Raw genomic sequence first — 14,995 nt, forward strand, 5'->3', positions numbered from 1 at the left:
TTCTTTGGAGAAGCGTTGCCATATCATTCACTTAAAAGCCAGAATGATGCTGTTAAAATAATTGTACTTAAGCCCAGCTGTGACCTGTGATTTATTTGCTGGTCCTGCATTGAGTTAATGCAGCTGCCGATCAACTACATTAAAGGCATTGTGGTAGAAATCAGTAACATAAAAAAAAAAAATTTGTTTGTTGTGAGGTTTTTTTAAGGTAAATAGAGCTGTGGATGGTATTAATTATTGCTGGCATCAAAATAATCATATTTAAGTGTCGGGGAAGGTGTCTACCTGCCTGCAGCAGAGACAGTGCAGAGTGATGTTTGCTTGCATCTCCAGCAAAAGCAACTGGAAGCAAAGCAATTCCTGGGCGAGGGAGCCAGGCAGTGTGAAAGCGGCGTGCACACTGTTCACAGAGCATGCACAGAGCGCGTGGAGCCCAGCAGTCCGGCACCGGAGATTTCTCCTCTCACCTCTGTCACTGACTTTCCAAAAGCTGGAATAAGATCAGGGAGAGGGTGCTTAAGCAGGCAGAGATTCAAGAGCCTAAGTTGCTTGAGTGCTTTGGAAAAACCCTCCCCTAAATAAATTAAATGTTTCAGTCCACAGAAATTTTGCAAATTTGCAAGGAAATTGATCTTGCTGATAGAAGATTAGAAGGATTTGGGAAGTAGTTTGTCATGGAAAAGTACGCAGAGTCGTAAGTAAAATCTTGCCTTCTCCACAAGGAGAAAATAGCAAAGGGAACCCAGTGCCAAGCCAGAGATAACAGAAATACTTTGAATTTCTGGAGGACCTCCTGTGCCAGGAGTGGCCAGCCTCAGCGGGGCTCTCCCTCTTCTAGCAGCATTGCTTTTCATTTATTGGAGTAACTGAGTGGCTCATGGGCACGGTGGCTGCAGCAATTTAACTGCAAAAAGGCCTTTCACAATATTCCTTTTGCAGGCAGAAAATTCAATTTAGTCTGTAGCAATGCTTTCTAGTGTTAAGCAATAATCCAGGGCAGTACAACAGAGCTTTCAGGTTTATTGGTTGCTGTTCCTTAATATTTTGATTGAAAGCTCTGCCTTGGCTAGATGATTTGACAGTCAGGGCTGCTTTGCAGGGATATTTTTTTTTTTTTCATATCCGCTGTTGCCAGATGCAGGCTGCTGTCTGAAATATTAATGCAAGCTGCAGATCCAGGAATTAAAGAGGTTCTTCACCTGGCTTGAGTTAAAACAGCTGGACCTGGGATGGATGCATGTCTGTATGGGGATGGTGGAAGACCTGAAGCATGGGTCTCTGCAGAGCATCACTTGGTACTCACCTCTTACTGCTTTGTGGTACCCTGGTTTTTAGCTTAGAGGTTGGGAGCTGCTGGGGTGGGAAAAGGGCATCAGACCAGGCAGCTCTTCCTTACGGTGCTGCTCTTGATTTTCAGCTCTCCCTCCTCCTCCCTGGTGCTTTTCTGCTGCCAGGTCTGCAGGCAGGGATGCACACCAAAAACCTGCAGGTGACAGTGGCAGGAAAAGATGAATGTCCTTGCAAGAAGAGGAGTCACTGGGAAAGATAACAGCATGGTTGCAAAACCTTCTCCATCTATGCAGATGAAGTGCCTGTGGCTGCGGATCCAGGCTCCACATGTCGGGGGGGAAAGGTCTGCCATCCCTGCCGCACCTCCCTGCCGGCTCCCAGCAAGGCATCGCTGCCCATGAGGCAGGGATAACCCCAGCCATCCTGCCGTTGGCACCTTGCCCCAACCTTTGTGGTGTTGCTGCATCCCGGAGTGTGGCCATGACTCTGTTCTGGCCACCACATTGGTCCTGCTGTGACCAGACCATAGATGTGTCCTGGGTGGCACTGGGGGAACACCATGTTTCGAGGGGTTGGGAGAAGATGTTCCCCCAGCTTTCCCCGGCTTTCCCTCTTTGCTCAGCACTGGTCTCCCCTCCTTTTAGCTGAAGAGGCAGAGAAACACCAGCAGGTTGGTCTCCCATAGCTTTGGAGATGTCTTGCTCTTTTGCAAATAACTTGCAGGAGAACAGCTGCCCATCCCCATCATCCTCTGGCCTTTGTGGTCCCACCAGTGTCACCTTGGTGCGTCTGAGGGGCTTTGGGGACATCTTCAGTGTGTCTTTCTAACTGTAGCAATGCTGGAATCACCCATGGGAGCAGGAGGAGATGGGGCTTAATGACACCAAGGTGACACACTGACGGCAGCTTGTGCCACTCCAGCAGCATGGCTTTGCCAAGTGTTGTCAGGGCCGTGTGATGCAGAGGCTTTCCAAGAGTGCTGATATTTTTAGGGCAATGGCTATTAATCACTCCTTGGCAGCTGATTGGCCTTACAGCCTTCGATGACTCCTTCTGTAGTGCTGGGATTTCATACTTAAAAACAAGCAAGAGCCTCAACCTCATCTCCAGAAACAAAACATGCATGGGCATGGCTGGATTTTGAATTACTTGTCTGTGTATAATAGAAAAATGTGGGGAAAGGAGTATCAGAAAAGAGAGATGTAATGAGGGCTTGGGCTCTCAAGCGGCCCTGGAGCAGACAGCAAAGATCTTGGCTCCCAGTTGTTCACCCATGAGGTTTGGGGGACCCCAGGGAGGCACCTGGAGCCTCCCCTTCCTCTGTGACGTGCTGTAAATCACTAATGAGCCAGTATGGTCCCATCCCAGGTTAGAGGATTAATGGGGGAAGCCTGTTTCTGAGCAGTAGAGGGAGGTGGGTGCTGATGCTCATGGTTTGTGGTCGTGCTTGAGACCAGAAACAATTTCTTTACCTACTGCAGAGAAGGAACCAGCTCCCAGGACAACTATTTGCTTGGTCCCGTCCCACCACAAGTTCCATAACATTGCTTATCCTTCCCTCATGTGTGGAGTTTTGCCATTAAAAGCAATTGGAGGATGCAAGGAGATGCCAAGAGGAGCTGTGAGATTTGGTCTAGGATTGCAAAGAGCTCAGAGATGTCTGTGGGGAGTGTTCTTTGCTGTCAGGCGATGAGTCCAGCACAGACATGGGTTAGTTATGTGTCACGCAGTGGATGATGGTGCAAGATCCAGCCTGTGGGATGCAGGAAACCTGATGATAATTTCCACTGTACCAGGTATGCTGCTTTGATGGTGCCAAAGCTGGACTGTGCAAGTGGTGGTGGGTACCAACCCCACATTAACAAGCAGAAGATACAGTCCATCACTTGGTGACTCAAACAGCTTGTCCCATGGGTCATGAAATTGCTTGCAGATGATTAAGAAACCGGAAGGCAGCTGGTGCTCACAGCAGGACCCCTGGCGTGAGCAGCTCCGAGTGGGACATGCTGCCTGGCTGTGCTGGCAATCCTCGCTGACTCTTCTGCTTTCTTGCTTTGGAAGCTTTGAGGTCTGTATATGAAAAGTAGCTTATTCAGAAAGATTAATGACCTTCAGCTGTGGAGAGGAGGAGGAGCAGAAGACATAGAGAGTGATTGAGGGCTCACAGACCCCTATTAGGGGAGGAGAGCCCCACAGGAGCTGCACCCTGCAGCAAAGGAGTTGCACGTATGAACCTCAATTAACAAACAGACTCTCAATAGAATTTCCAATTCTACTTCAGTCTCAAAAAAGGCATTTCAGTGATTTTAACCATCAGAAGCACATATGTTCCTGTACTCCCTGCCTACAGCAGCGGAGGGTTTCTTTTTCATTTATTCACCTGAAGAATGATGCCAAGTTTTGCCTTGTTGGTTTTTGTGGAGCTTGGGGTGATCGTAGGAAGAGCCAAGAGCTTCTGCAGACAAGGCACTCTCCTGCAGTCACTCCAGAACCCCTTGGTTTTCTGCCCTTATGTTTACAGGGTCCATTAGATCCTCAGCAGTGAGCAATGGCATCCATGTGCCTAAACCATCAGAGCAGCCACACCACATATCCCAGGGCTGGTGGTCTGCCTTGGCCATGCTGCTCTGGTTCCTCCCAAAAAGCTCCAGCTGATGCCAGGTTGGCCAAGACCCTTGGCCAAGACTCTTGCACATGGTTCAGCCAGAAAAAGCAGTACGTGCAGGAGCAAAGTAAGAGGCTTCTTTTTGTTTATGTTGGCTGGAAATGAAACTTGTGGGGTTTTAGCTTTGGCCAGTTTGAAGGCTAAAGAGATTGGATCTGATAAAAGCAGAGTCCAGGGACTGAAAGAAGATGCTTGAGATGTTCTGAAACACAGAGCCCACCTGCCAGATGCATATATGTTTACGTTTAATGGGAAAGCCAGCACTGAAAGCATCAAAAAGCGTGTGAGGAACCCATGACTGGTGCCCCACAGCCCTTGTGGGATGAGCAGGAGTGTCCTGGTCTGGCAGCTCCACCACATTGCTCCAGGTCTGATTTCCCTGACTTCCACCCAGCCTTGGTCCAATCATCCATCCTTACTTCTTCTTCTGGTTTGTTATGCTCAAGATGCAAGTCCCCATCTGTTCTGGTGGCTGCTTAACCGTGGTCCTAACCAGCAGCATGATCTGGAGGGGAGGTGACGAGGATGTGCTGGGTACCGCAGGATGAGTTAAGCAGCCAGTTTCATCCTTGCAAGAGTACCTTGGGCTTCCCAACCTGAAAACTGGACCTTGAACTCACTGATTGGGTGGCAGAAACAAGACAATGTCCGTGGAGGTGGCATGCAGCCAGTGGTGGTTGGTGAAGGACATTAAGGGCAGGCCAGTGACCCAGGCTGTAATTACTGCAGTTAGTAACCATGGCAAAAATAAATAGGTGTCCTCTGTGGTCAGATAATTGATTGAAGAAAGAGGAGACCTTGATTAACATCCATGCGGCACCATTCTTGGTGGGTTCATAATCCCTTCTCACCTGCTGGCATCACACTGCCTCCGGACTCTGGTGGGAAATCAGCCTGTTAATGACAGAGCAGGAGGGGGATGAAATTTGTCCTTGGTGATCTCCATAGCAGATCTATCTTCTTACCTCACTCATCATTTTACTTTGATGATGCTGGGCAATGCAGCCGGGTGTTCCTTGGTGTTTCTGACACAGCAAGGCTTTCCCTCATGACCCTGCCCTGATAGTTCGTGCTGGCCAGGGCATGCTCCTATGGTTGTGGAGGGAGTTTCAGTGGTCTGAAAGGGCTCAATGAGTGGTTGAGATCCATCAACCAGTGTGGAGGGACCAGGAGGGACACAAACTCATGCAGGTCTTCACCAGCAAGAAGTTGGCAGAAGTCTCAAGTCGACAGGAGCTCGAAAAGCTGCAACAGAAAGGGAAGGAATAAATTGTTCCTCACATGCCCTGGAGCGAAGACAAAGTCATGGGCAAGCAACAAGCAGGGTGCCGGGAGACGGTGGAGCCTCATGCAGGGAGATATTTATATATGCTTCCTTGTGGGCATTTTTCTGCAAAACTTGGTAACTGGACTCACTCCACCTTTTTCTGAAGGACAGAAAGGACAAGTGGCTATGAAAAAATAACTGAGAATGAGAGAGGAATGAACTGGGAGAGCAGACGGTGCCTCCGGTATCTTCTGTGCCAGCATGGGAGTCAGTGAGGAACTGATAACACAATGTTCTTCCCTGTGCTTTGGAGACAGCAGCAAACTCCAGCTCAGAGCCCTCATGCAAGACAGGCAATACTTTTCCTCCTGAGTGTCCACTGTCTGGATAGCATCTTCCAAGGACTTGAAACATGGATTGAGCAGATGAAAAACCGAAAAACCTCTGTTAGTTGGAGTTATCCACATGCTACCACCCTGCACCAGGTTGTGCAGGGGCAGAAGAGCATCTTCTTGCAGAACACACCACCCGCTGCAGGCAGTGGCCAAGAAATCTTTTGAACAAGGTGGAAAAGATGGCAAAACTGAGATAGCTAAGAGGAAAATCAAAACATGGTCTTAAGCAGGTAGAAGTAGAGAAGGCGGCATGAGCTGGCCAGAGCTGGTGGCTCTACAGCCCTCTCAAAGAAACAAGGAACCATCTTCAACCTTCAGGACATGACGCAGAAGATTTTGCTGTAGATGTTCTTCCACAAAAGCAAGGGAGAGGGTTTAATTCTTACTTAATGTTGTAACTTGGCATAAGGAGTGCTGCCTCCAGCTCTCAGGCTCCATGAGATCCACTGAGAGTAGTGGGTGGTGAGAAGTGTGCATTGGGCAAGGCATCAAATGGGGTGTTTTGGCACCAGAACTGGAGCCAAGGCTGGTGGGTTGTTCAGTGTGACCTCTGAGAGCTGTGCTGGTGATGGGGTGTCTGGAGATGGTGAGTGCTGCCAAAAAGGAGTGGGAAGGCCATCTTCTTCTTCTGGGCATTGACCTCCCTCATCTCTGGGATTTCATTATGAAAAGAGGCTCCAGTGACTGTAACCAAGGGTCTCCAGGTTCAAGAGATCCAGTATGGAGTTGGCAGTAACTCAGAGTCTCAGACTATTAACTGTTTCAGAGCAGAAGCATGATCCAGCTCTTGGGCCAACTCTTCATGGTGTGAGGTCATAGTGTCTCTCACTGGAGCCACCATGGGTTGGGACAGCCCTGGAGAATGAATCTGAGCCAGGTGACAAGGATGCAGCCAGTGGTGGCTGGCTGCTGCCCTTCCCACCAACGGGGTCCATGGAGCACAGGAGAAGGGCTGATCTCCAAAGGTCACCCGACATTTGGAGGAGAATGAGGTGCAGACCACATCCCTAGTGTGCCTGCAATTTGGGGAGTGATGGGGATGGAGGCATCTCTGTCCAGCTCCAACGTCACATCCTACTGCTGGGAAATTTGTTTCCTGGCTCTTGCCCAAGGTTATGATGATGTTATGAAATTATTTTCTCCTACTCCCCATCTGACAGCAGCATGTTGGCCAGGTGGTGGGCAACATCCCAAACTAAGTGATAGTTGCCTTTGAGGCTGGAGCAGCATAGACATGTCTAAGGCTGAAGCCCAAGCCTGGCTGAAATTTTGCTTCTCTGGGTATTTGATACTTTATTTTGTGAGGAGGTGGTAGCTTGAGGCAGTGGGCTGGTCCAAGCCTTGATGTCCACTCTCCTGTAGTGGAGATTTTCCAAGGTGGATGATCAGCCATCTTGGAGCTACCCCTGGAGAGGTGGATTCCTTTGAGAAGGATTGAGTTGCGTCCCATCCTTGGGCTTTCTAGCTCATCCCAGGACACTGAACAGCCCTGAGGGGAAGGTTTGACCAGCCCAGCTGGAGCCCAGCCAGCCTTGTCCAGGTTGCACAGCTCCCTGCAACCCAGTCCCAAGGAGTTAATCCTCTAGGGCCAAGAGTATAATTATTTCTGCCTATGAATTATTAATAAAGAGGGAAAAAAACCTCTTGGATTCATTGTGAATTGCAATTACGGTTGAAACGGAGAACCTGCAGGCATGCTGCTGGAGCATCGGTGATGGGAGACGCAGCTTTGCGCAACATATCGTTTAGAGATGTTACCCATCAGGACTATCAAATGCCTTAATGAAAAGATGGACTTCAGGTAGAGATGAAAGAGGTCTCCTCCTGGCCCTGGTGGAAGGCTCCAGGCTTTTTTCACTTATGGATGAGTTGGTCTCCACTGAGCCCTTCTTGGTTGAGCTCCTGGTGCACTCCACATGTCACCTGGCTGAATTTTCATCCCTGCTTGCACCAGGAGTGCCAAAGAAGCTGCCTGTTGGATGGCTATTTGGGGATGATTATTCACATCTCAGAATTAAGAAGGTCCCTGTTGGCACTTGTTCACACATGGATGTTGCGTGTATGCAAACAGGCTCCACCAGGCAGTTTCCAGCTTGATGCCGTGCGAGTTCGGGGTGTGCAGGTACAGTCCCTGCAAACCACAAAACATCAAGATGCTGTAGGGTGCTTCACGTTGAAAGATGTTCAGTGGAAGTGTGCAGGGTATCATCGCACAGGATGCAAAGTGGCTGAGGGATGCAGTGAGCTCCAGCATCAAAAAGAGGAAGCTGCGGGCATCCACCACCACCACTCCAGCTTCCGCTTGCCTCTCCGTGGGCATCATGCACATCCTCAGAGCCCTGCTGAGCTGCTTATCCCATCTGGGGCTGGCCCTAGGCATTTATTTTTGGTGATGAAGGGGATGGAAGACAGCTACTGCTCTCACCTGCTGTAGTGCTTGTGCTCCATCCCTTTGGAGGCCAAGGTGTCCGTGCATCATGCGGGTTTGGGCAGTTGGCTAAGCTGTCCCTCCCCTCGCTGCCCCAGCAAGTCAGTACTCCACTTTGGTGCTGCCAGAAGTAGTTGACCCATGGCCTTGGGGTGCAAGGCAATGGGGGCTCATGTTCTGTGGGGCTGGGACATCCCTGCACAGGTCAGGGTTGTGTTTTCAAGCCCCCCCTGAGCTATTTAGCATCCCCACAGGAGCCAAACCGTGGGCAGAGGTTTGGTCCCCTGCCCCATCACCCCACTGCAGACTCCCTCTGCAGCAGAGGTGGCAAAGTCTGAAGGTTTTTGCCTTCAAGTTCTTTTTAAACCATGCTTGGGATTATTATTTTTTCCTGCTTTTAATATAACCCAGCTCCATCTAGGAACTGGAGGAGGATGTTAATCCTGGGCAAGGGGTTGGATGGAGTGGGTGAGATAGGTTAATCCTGGGTGCTGTGAGGAATGGAAAGCAAGAAGAGGTGGGAGAGATGGGGCTTGTGCGTAGGCAGCTTCTTCTCACCCTGGGATGGGAGATCCCAGCAAGGGACCAGTCCCAGGTGGGGACCATGGTGGGGTCAGTCCCTGCTCCCTGCAAGGATTGCGCACCCAAACTTCCATGAAACTGTCCCAAATGTATGTCTGCCCCAACACTTGTCCCCAGCAGATGGCCATGCTCACTCCTCCATCCCCATTCAGCTCGAAGAGCTCCAAGGCACGAGTAGGGAGGGCTGATTCAGGGCTGTCACCTAGAGATGTGCTCCAGGGGATGTCATTGCATTTCAGGGCTTGGCTTTCCAGCCTGTGCATCCTTCATGAACCCTGGGGGTTGCTGAGGTCTCTGGGAGCCAGGGAAGCATGCAGGCTGATGCCACTGCGTTTGGAACGGTGGCAATGCCCTCGTCTCTCCTTCACTGACATGCTCCTCACCTGATGGGAGAGGCTTAGGGTGCTTGGACACATCCATCCGTTGGGCTCTCCTGCAACCAAGGGTCTGGGGGGTCCCAGGGCAGTGGTACAGGGTTGTCTGTCCACCTGTGGGCATGGGGGCTTCGCTCGCTGATGGCGGCGCTGTGTTTCTCCCCACAGGACATCGTCCCTGCGATGGAATGCTGGCACCAAGGAGCGGATGCTGATCAAGGTGACCGACCGTGAGCCCAGCTTCCTCATGCACCAAGGCAATGGCTACACACCTGAAAACCAACTGGGCACCCGTTCGCGGCGACCTTCAGGGGGCCAACAGTCACCCAACCTACAAACCTTCACTCCTGACACCGATAACTCTGTTTTCTTCCCAGAGAGGAAGCAGTCACCCTTCTTGAAGAGGGCTGAGCACGTGGGCAGCTGCTCGCCACTGCTTGGCCGGGGGGACTCCTTCTGCTCCCCCCTCCAAGCCCAGCACCGCAAGCACTCCAGCGAGTCGCAACCCTCCTCACCCCGCTACGCCTATGAGCCCCCCCTTTACGAGGAACCCCCCATGGAGTACCAGGCTCCCATCTATGATGAACCTCCTGTGGACATGCAGTACGAAGCCAGTGGGAGCTATAAAGCTGGCTCACCACAGAAATCACCCATCCGTAAACCTCACCCCTTCCTGCAATCACCCAAGCAAGGCTCCAACTCGCCCTACCAGCAGTTGGTTCTCACCAAACAGAAGTGTCCCGACCGGTTCATGAGCCTGGAGTACAGCCCTGCTGGCAAAGAGTATGTCAGGCAACTGGTCTACGTCGAGCAGTCAGGCTCCAGCCCCAAGATAAAGACGGGGCTGAGGCACAAATATTCCCCCAACCCCATCGGCGGCTCCTACTCGCTGCAGCACAGCCCCTGCCTGGTCCGGGACCAACGCTTAGAGATCAAATCAGGTGACTACAGCAGCATGGAGGGACCCGACTTCTGCCCTGGCCCAACAGGTGGCCAGGTGGCCCAGAGCGAGGATGCCATGTCTTGGTCCAGCCAACAGGACACCTTGTCCTCCACCGGCTACTCGCCCTCCACCAGAAAGCGGAAAAGCCGAAAGCCTTCTGTGTCCCATGACCCAAACACCTCCTCCACAGATGGCTCAGGGGACAGGGAGGTGTTGGGTGAGCAGATGCTGGGTGAGGAACGAGCCACCCCAGGACCCAACAGGTCACCAATGAATCGTACAGAGAGCAAGTCAGCAGAGGCGGAGGTGGCACGGGGCTTCCCAGAGCCCTTCCTGGCACAGGCACGCCTGGCTTGGGAAGCCCAGCAAGCCCACTACCACATGAAACAACGGAGCAGCTGGGATTCCCAAAAGGACGGTTCAGGCTATGAGAGTGACGGTGCCCTCCCTTTGCCCATGCCGGGTCCAGTGGTGCGAGCCTTCAGCGAGGATGAGGCATTGGCACAGCAGGAGAACAAGCACTGGAAGAGGAACACCTTTGAGAAGCTGGGCTTCCCCCAGATCCTGCTGGAGAAGAGCGTCTCTGTGCAGACCAACCTGGCCTCCCCCGAGCCCTACCTGCATCCATCTCAGGTAACGTCCTTGGGGATGTTCTCGGCGCTGGGGGGCTTCACCGTGTGCCCCGCCCCACCAAACCTCACACACCACATGGCATCTCCTCGGGTGTGGCACCAGGTTGGGCAGACCACACCATATGGCAGTGCAGCATCCCCACCACCCTCCTGGTTAAAGCTCCTTCTTCTTGTAAAGCTGGTTTAAATCCCTGCAGATCCACTGTAGATCCGGCAGGATGGTCCCCAGGGCAATCCTGCACCTTCATAGCCACCAGGCACCAGCGTGGGCACCTCTGCACTGTGGCACCCTCAGAACTGTGCTGCAGCTTCAGGCACTGCTTCTCCTCCCTTGGTCTGGCTGCTGCTCGGTGGGAGCCAGCTCCCAGACCCCGAGCAACCACCTGGGTCCCAGGGAGTCACGAGCACTCGTTCCCAGCTGTGCTCAGCGCTCCCAGCCACATGCACAGGGCTCGTGCGCTTTTCAGTAACTCATCGTGCATTTCACGTCACTGCACCATCAGATGGCAGCGGCACAGGAGATTTCCCTTAGCTATCCTGCAGTGGCTCAGTCCGGGCTTCATAGCATCCTCCAAGAGCACTGGATTCTGGGGACACCCAAAATGCCATCTCTGGTCCCCGTCCATCTGGAGGAGACATGGGTGCAGGGATGTCCCTTCTGCAGAGCAAGGGCAGATGGCCAGGGTGTGCAAAAGCATCAAGAAGGTCAGCCCCTTTCTGCTCCCTCCACCTGCTTCCATTTTCAAAGGGGTCCTCTGCCAGAAACGAGGGTTTGCTCACCAGATCGCTCCCCGCCATAGCAGTTCAAGGTGCTGGGGCAGCACTGCTGATCCTTGGCTCTTGCAGTGAGCAGGAAGAGGCAGTGCTATGCTTGAGTTGGGATCTTGACTCACCATCCCAGCTCCAGCTATCCAAGTGATGGATGAACCCATCACCAGACCCACCAGTAACTCCGAGGCAGTTTCCAGTTTTACCCAGTGAGGACTGAAAGTAAGTTGGGGAGCTTTGTCACCCTGGTGTAAGCTATCCTGTCTGGTCACAGGCAGCACCCCATGCGGGTCCTGCCTTGGTCTCTTCCCTGGCACATGGGAAAAGACAGCACTGCTGACCTGGCTGCTAGATTTGATTTCTCATAGAAGGTGGTCCTTAGCACACTGGTCCCTCAAGATGGTCCTTAGCAAACTGGTCCCTCAAAGTTGCTTCCTAGCAAGCTAGGCCCACAAAAAAGTTGCTTCTTAGCAAGCTGATCCCTCAAAACCTTGGGATGAAACAGCCACAAGCACACCAGCTTTCCAGAATCTTCTTCCCAGGGCTCTGAGCTGCCTGTTCCCTCCCTGGGACTGAGCTGCCCTGGTCCTGGAGACCCCTCCTGTCCCACGCTCCCATGCCAGAGGAGCTCCTGGGGCTGCCATAGACCATTGTGCCAGTGTAGCCCTCTTGCTGCTGACAGCCCTCCATGGGCTCTGACCTGGACCTGCTGGCGCTGGTGCCCATCTTAGAGTCCATGAGATGTTTCCCATCAGCGTCTCCTGGCTTCTGGCTTTCAGCTTTCATGTCTTTTACCCTCCAGCATCTGACACCCATAAAGCTGCCCCTCTGACCTGTAGTGCCCGCTCTGGGCAAGAATGGTGACACTGCCCACGTCCCCGCAGCCAGAGGAGCCCAGATGTGGGGTGCAGAGGTGGGGAGGTGAAGACAAGGGTTTCTGGAAGAAGACCACTTGATTTGCTTTTGGATGCAATGAGGACTGATGTAAGGACGCTAGGAGAGGCTATAATGGCTTTTTTTAAATGGATGTTGGCACCGTGTGTGGGAATGGTTACTCTGGTGAGAGTAATCCAGCCTGGAAAAAGGCCTGGAAGATGGAGCTTGTTACCAGCAAGGAAGAGAAAGACCAAAAGTCCCAGGACATGGACCTGGGAAACACTAAATAATGTGGAAAATGCTTTTTTGCCCATGGGGATATGTAAGGAAATCAGTGGGACATCACATCCAAAGACGGCAAAAGAAAATTCCCCAGGCACATGTCCCCAGGCACTCACTGCTGCACAAGGGGGTGCAAACCCAGAACTGGAGAGCTCCAAGCCTGCTTTGGATGCTCATGTTGGCCAGGAAGAATAGCTGCCACCATTAGTGATCCTATGCCTTCTTCTGCATGGAGCTCAGGATGTGGTGGGACTCTTCATCGCTGCCCAGGTGTTTCTGTCTGGTTGACCATGTCTGATGCTTTCCTTAAGCACAGCAACACCCATTCCAGGAAGAGCAGATTTCCAACCAAGGTGGTGAGACACCGGAACAGGCTGCCCAGAGAAGCTGTGGATGCCCCATCCCTGGGAGCGCTCAAGACCAGGCTGGACAGGGCTGGGAGCAAGCTGGTCTGGTGGGAGGTGTCCCTGCCTGTGGCAGGGGATTGGATTAGATGGGCTTTGAATGTCCCTCTCAACCCAAGCCACTTGATGATCATATCTAAGATTGTCACATGGTTTTAATTTGGTTTTTCATGCCCCCATCAGCTGAGGAACCTTCACCACTGGTTGAAATGGCAGCCTCTTGTAGCAGACCCAGACCTGTGGCCAGCCCTGGTGGGCAGCTTTGTGTGGAAGATTATCATGGGATGTCGTGTGGGGAGATACAGAGACCTGGCGGAGGACAGAAGCACACAGATGTGACAAGGTGGCGCAAGCAATGGGAACATGCCCAGTGTCACCAGTGGTGTGGCCCCACAGTGGCCCCACACTGGGGTGCATCCAAGCCCGATCCACGTGGCACCAGGACCTCCTGTCCCCACAGCACGCTTGAGTTGGCTTCTGGGTTTGAGTGTTCCCCTAATCCCTAAGATGAAAGGAGGGTCACCCCATGGGAAGGGCAGCAGCAACCCCCTGCCAGGAGGTCATGGCCCGCTGCCATTGACACCCGATTGCTTATCCCCTTGTAGCCCTAGGCTTCCCCTAAGTTCATTTAGGACTGTGCTAATTAGGGCTGAAGCTAATTTTGTATTGGCACTAGCAGCAGGGGATCCATCACATTTTGCTGCCTGTGTCACTCCCCAGCCTGACCACACTGTCCATTGGAGTGGACTTGGCTGGAGAAGGATGATGTCCCCAGCTGACATGGTCCTTTGCTTCTCCCTGGGTGCCCTGGATGAACAGCATGCCTGTGGCCCAGCTCAGGGACCATTTTTTGGAAGAGCCACAGCAGCAATGGCTGCTGAGCAGGAAGCCTTGAAGTAACTGCTGCATCTCCTTCCACCCAGAAAGTCCTACATGCCTTCAGCTGACCAGCAGGTTGGAGGACACAGAAGGACCTTTTGGGTGATGTGGCCTCCATAGGAATGGTGGGGCTGGGTCCCTTGAGGGGTGAAGCTCCTGTGTCGCTATGGTCAGGTCCCTGCTGTTGTCTCTGCAGTGCAAGATGGGAGCTGAGTGACATCAATGGGAAAGAGGAGACCTCAACGCTGGGAAGGGATGAGCTGTTGAGCAAAGGGACAGGAAACTTGACCTGTTTGAAGAAGTAGAGGCTTTGTTGTCTACCAGCAGCTCTGGTGGCTCTTTGGGTGGCTTCCTTGTCCGCTCCTGGACCTGCCACCTCCATGTGGTTGTGGCTCCCTCCACCTTAGTTCTCTGCTTTTCTTCCCCTGTTCCTCATCTAAAGCCCAGCCCTGAGGCTGTGGCACCACTGCATTCACCTTGCACACAGTCCCTGCTCAAGGCCACCACCACTGTTCCCCTGCACATGGTGAGGACAGCAGCGTCACCTCTGGATGGTGTGACATGTCCTTGCTTCCCTGTCAAGGGAAGGGCTCGCCTCCTGCCTGCCCATGGGTCACATCCCCCAGGCCACCAAACCCAAGTCATGCTGGCCCAGACATTGCACTTGCAGAAAAGGGAGCTGACAGCCGATGAAGCCACGCTGGCTGGCTGCAGGAGCAGGGAGCAGTCAGTCCCAACTGTCCCTTCTCCGTGTTGGTCATCAGCTGTTTGGGTGTCCCTCCGCCTTCTGGGGTAATATCCATAAGCAGTGCTGGTTCCAGTAGTAGAAGGACACTGCTCTGCAGGGGTACCCTTTGCTGAGTCCTTCCCAGCTGGGTGCTCTGCAGGCAAGGTTAGGTCCTGGGCAGCTCATGTCCCTCTGCACATGGGATGTAAAGAAACAGCATCCATGTTGCTCATGGTTTGGAGGAGCCACCATCCTCCTCCTGGGTATGTGGCCACTGGAGAACCATGCTTGAACATGATTTTGGGGAGAGGGGCTTATTTGGGGGACTTGTTACAGGTGTGTCCCCTCTTTGGTGAGCCCGAAGGACTGCTGGAACCCAAAGTCCTTTGCCCTTTGCTTCCCACACATTATTAATAGCCAGCAGCTGCTTCTGTCCATGACTGCAAGGCGCGAGTGACCAGGATGCCAGGCATGGAGTCCAGC

The 14,995-nt window shown here is 52.7% G+C and overlaps 1 protein-coding gene across 6 annotated transcripts in view; it reads left to right on the plus strand.

Annotated features, from left to right (window-relative positions):
* The window catches only part of ARHGAP39 (Rho GTPase activating protein 39), a 149,755-nt gene that overhangs the window by 123,380 nt on the left and 11,380 nt on the right, over positions 1-14,995 (plus strand). For all 6 annotated transcript variants that reach the window (XM_080379241.1, XM_080379243.1, XM_080379242.1 and 3 more), the window contains one exon: positions 9,170-10,577. In XM_080379241.1, coding sequence (XP_080235367.1) covers positions 9,170-10,577 — 1,408 coding nt within the window. The remainder of the gene's footprint in view (positions 1-9,169; positions 10,578-14,995) is intronic.

This window comes from Falco punctatus (genome assembly GCF_963210335.1).
Source record: "Falco punctatus genome assembly, chromosome: 3".
Lineage (NCBI taxonomy): Eukaryota > Metazoa > Chordata > Aves > Falconiformes > Falconidae > Falco > Falco punctatus.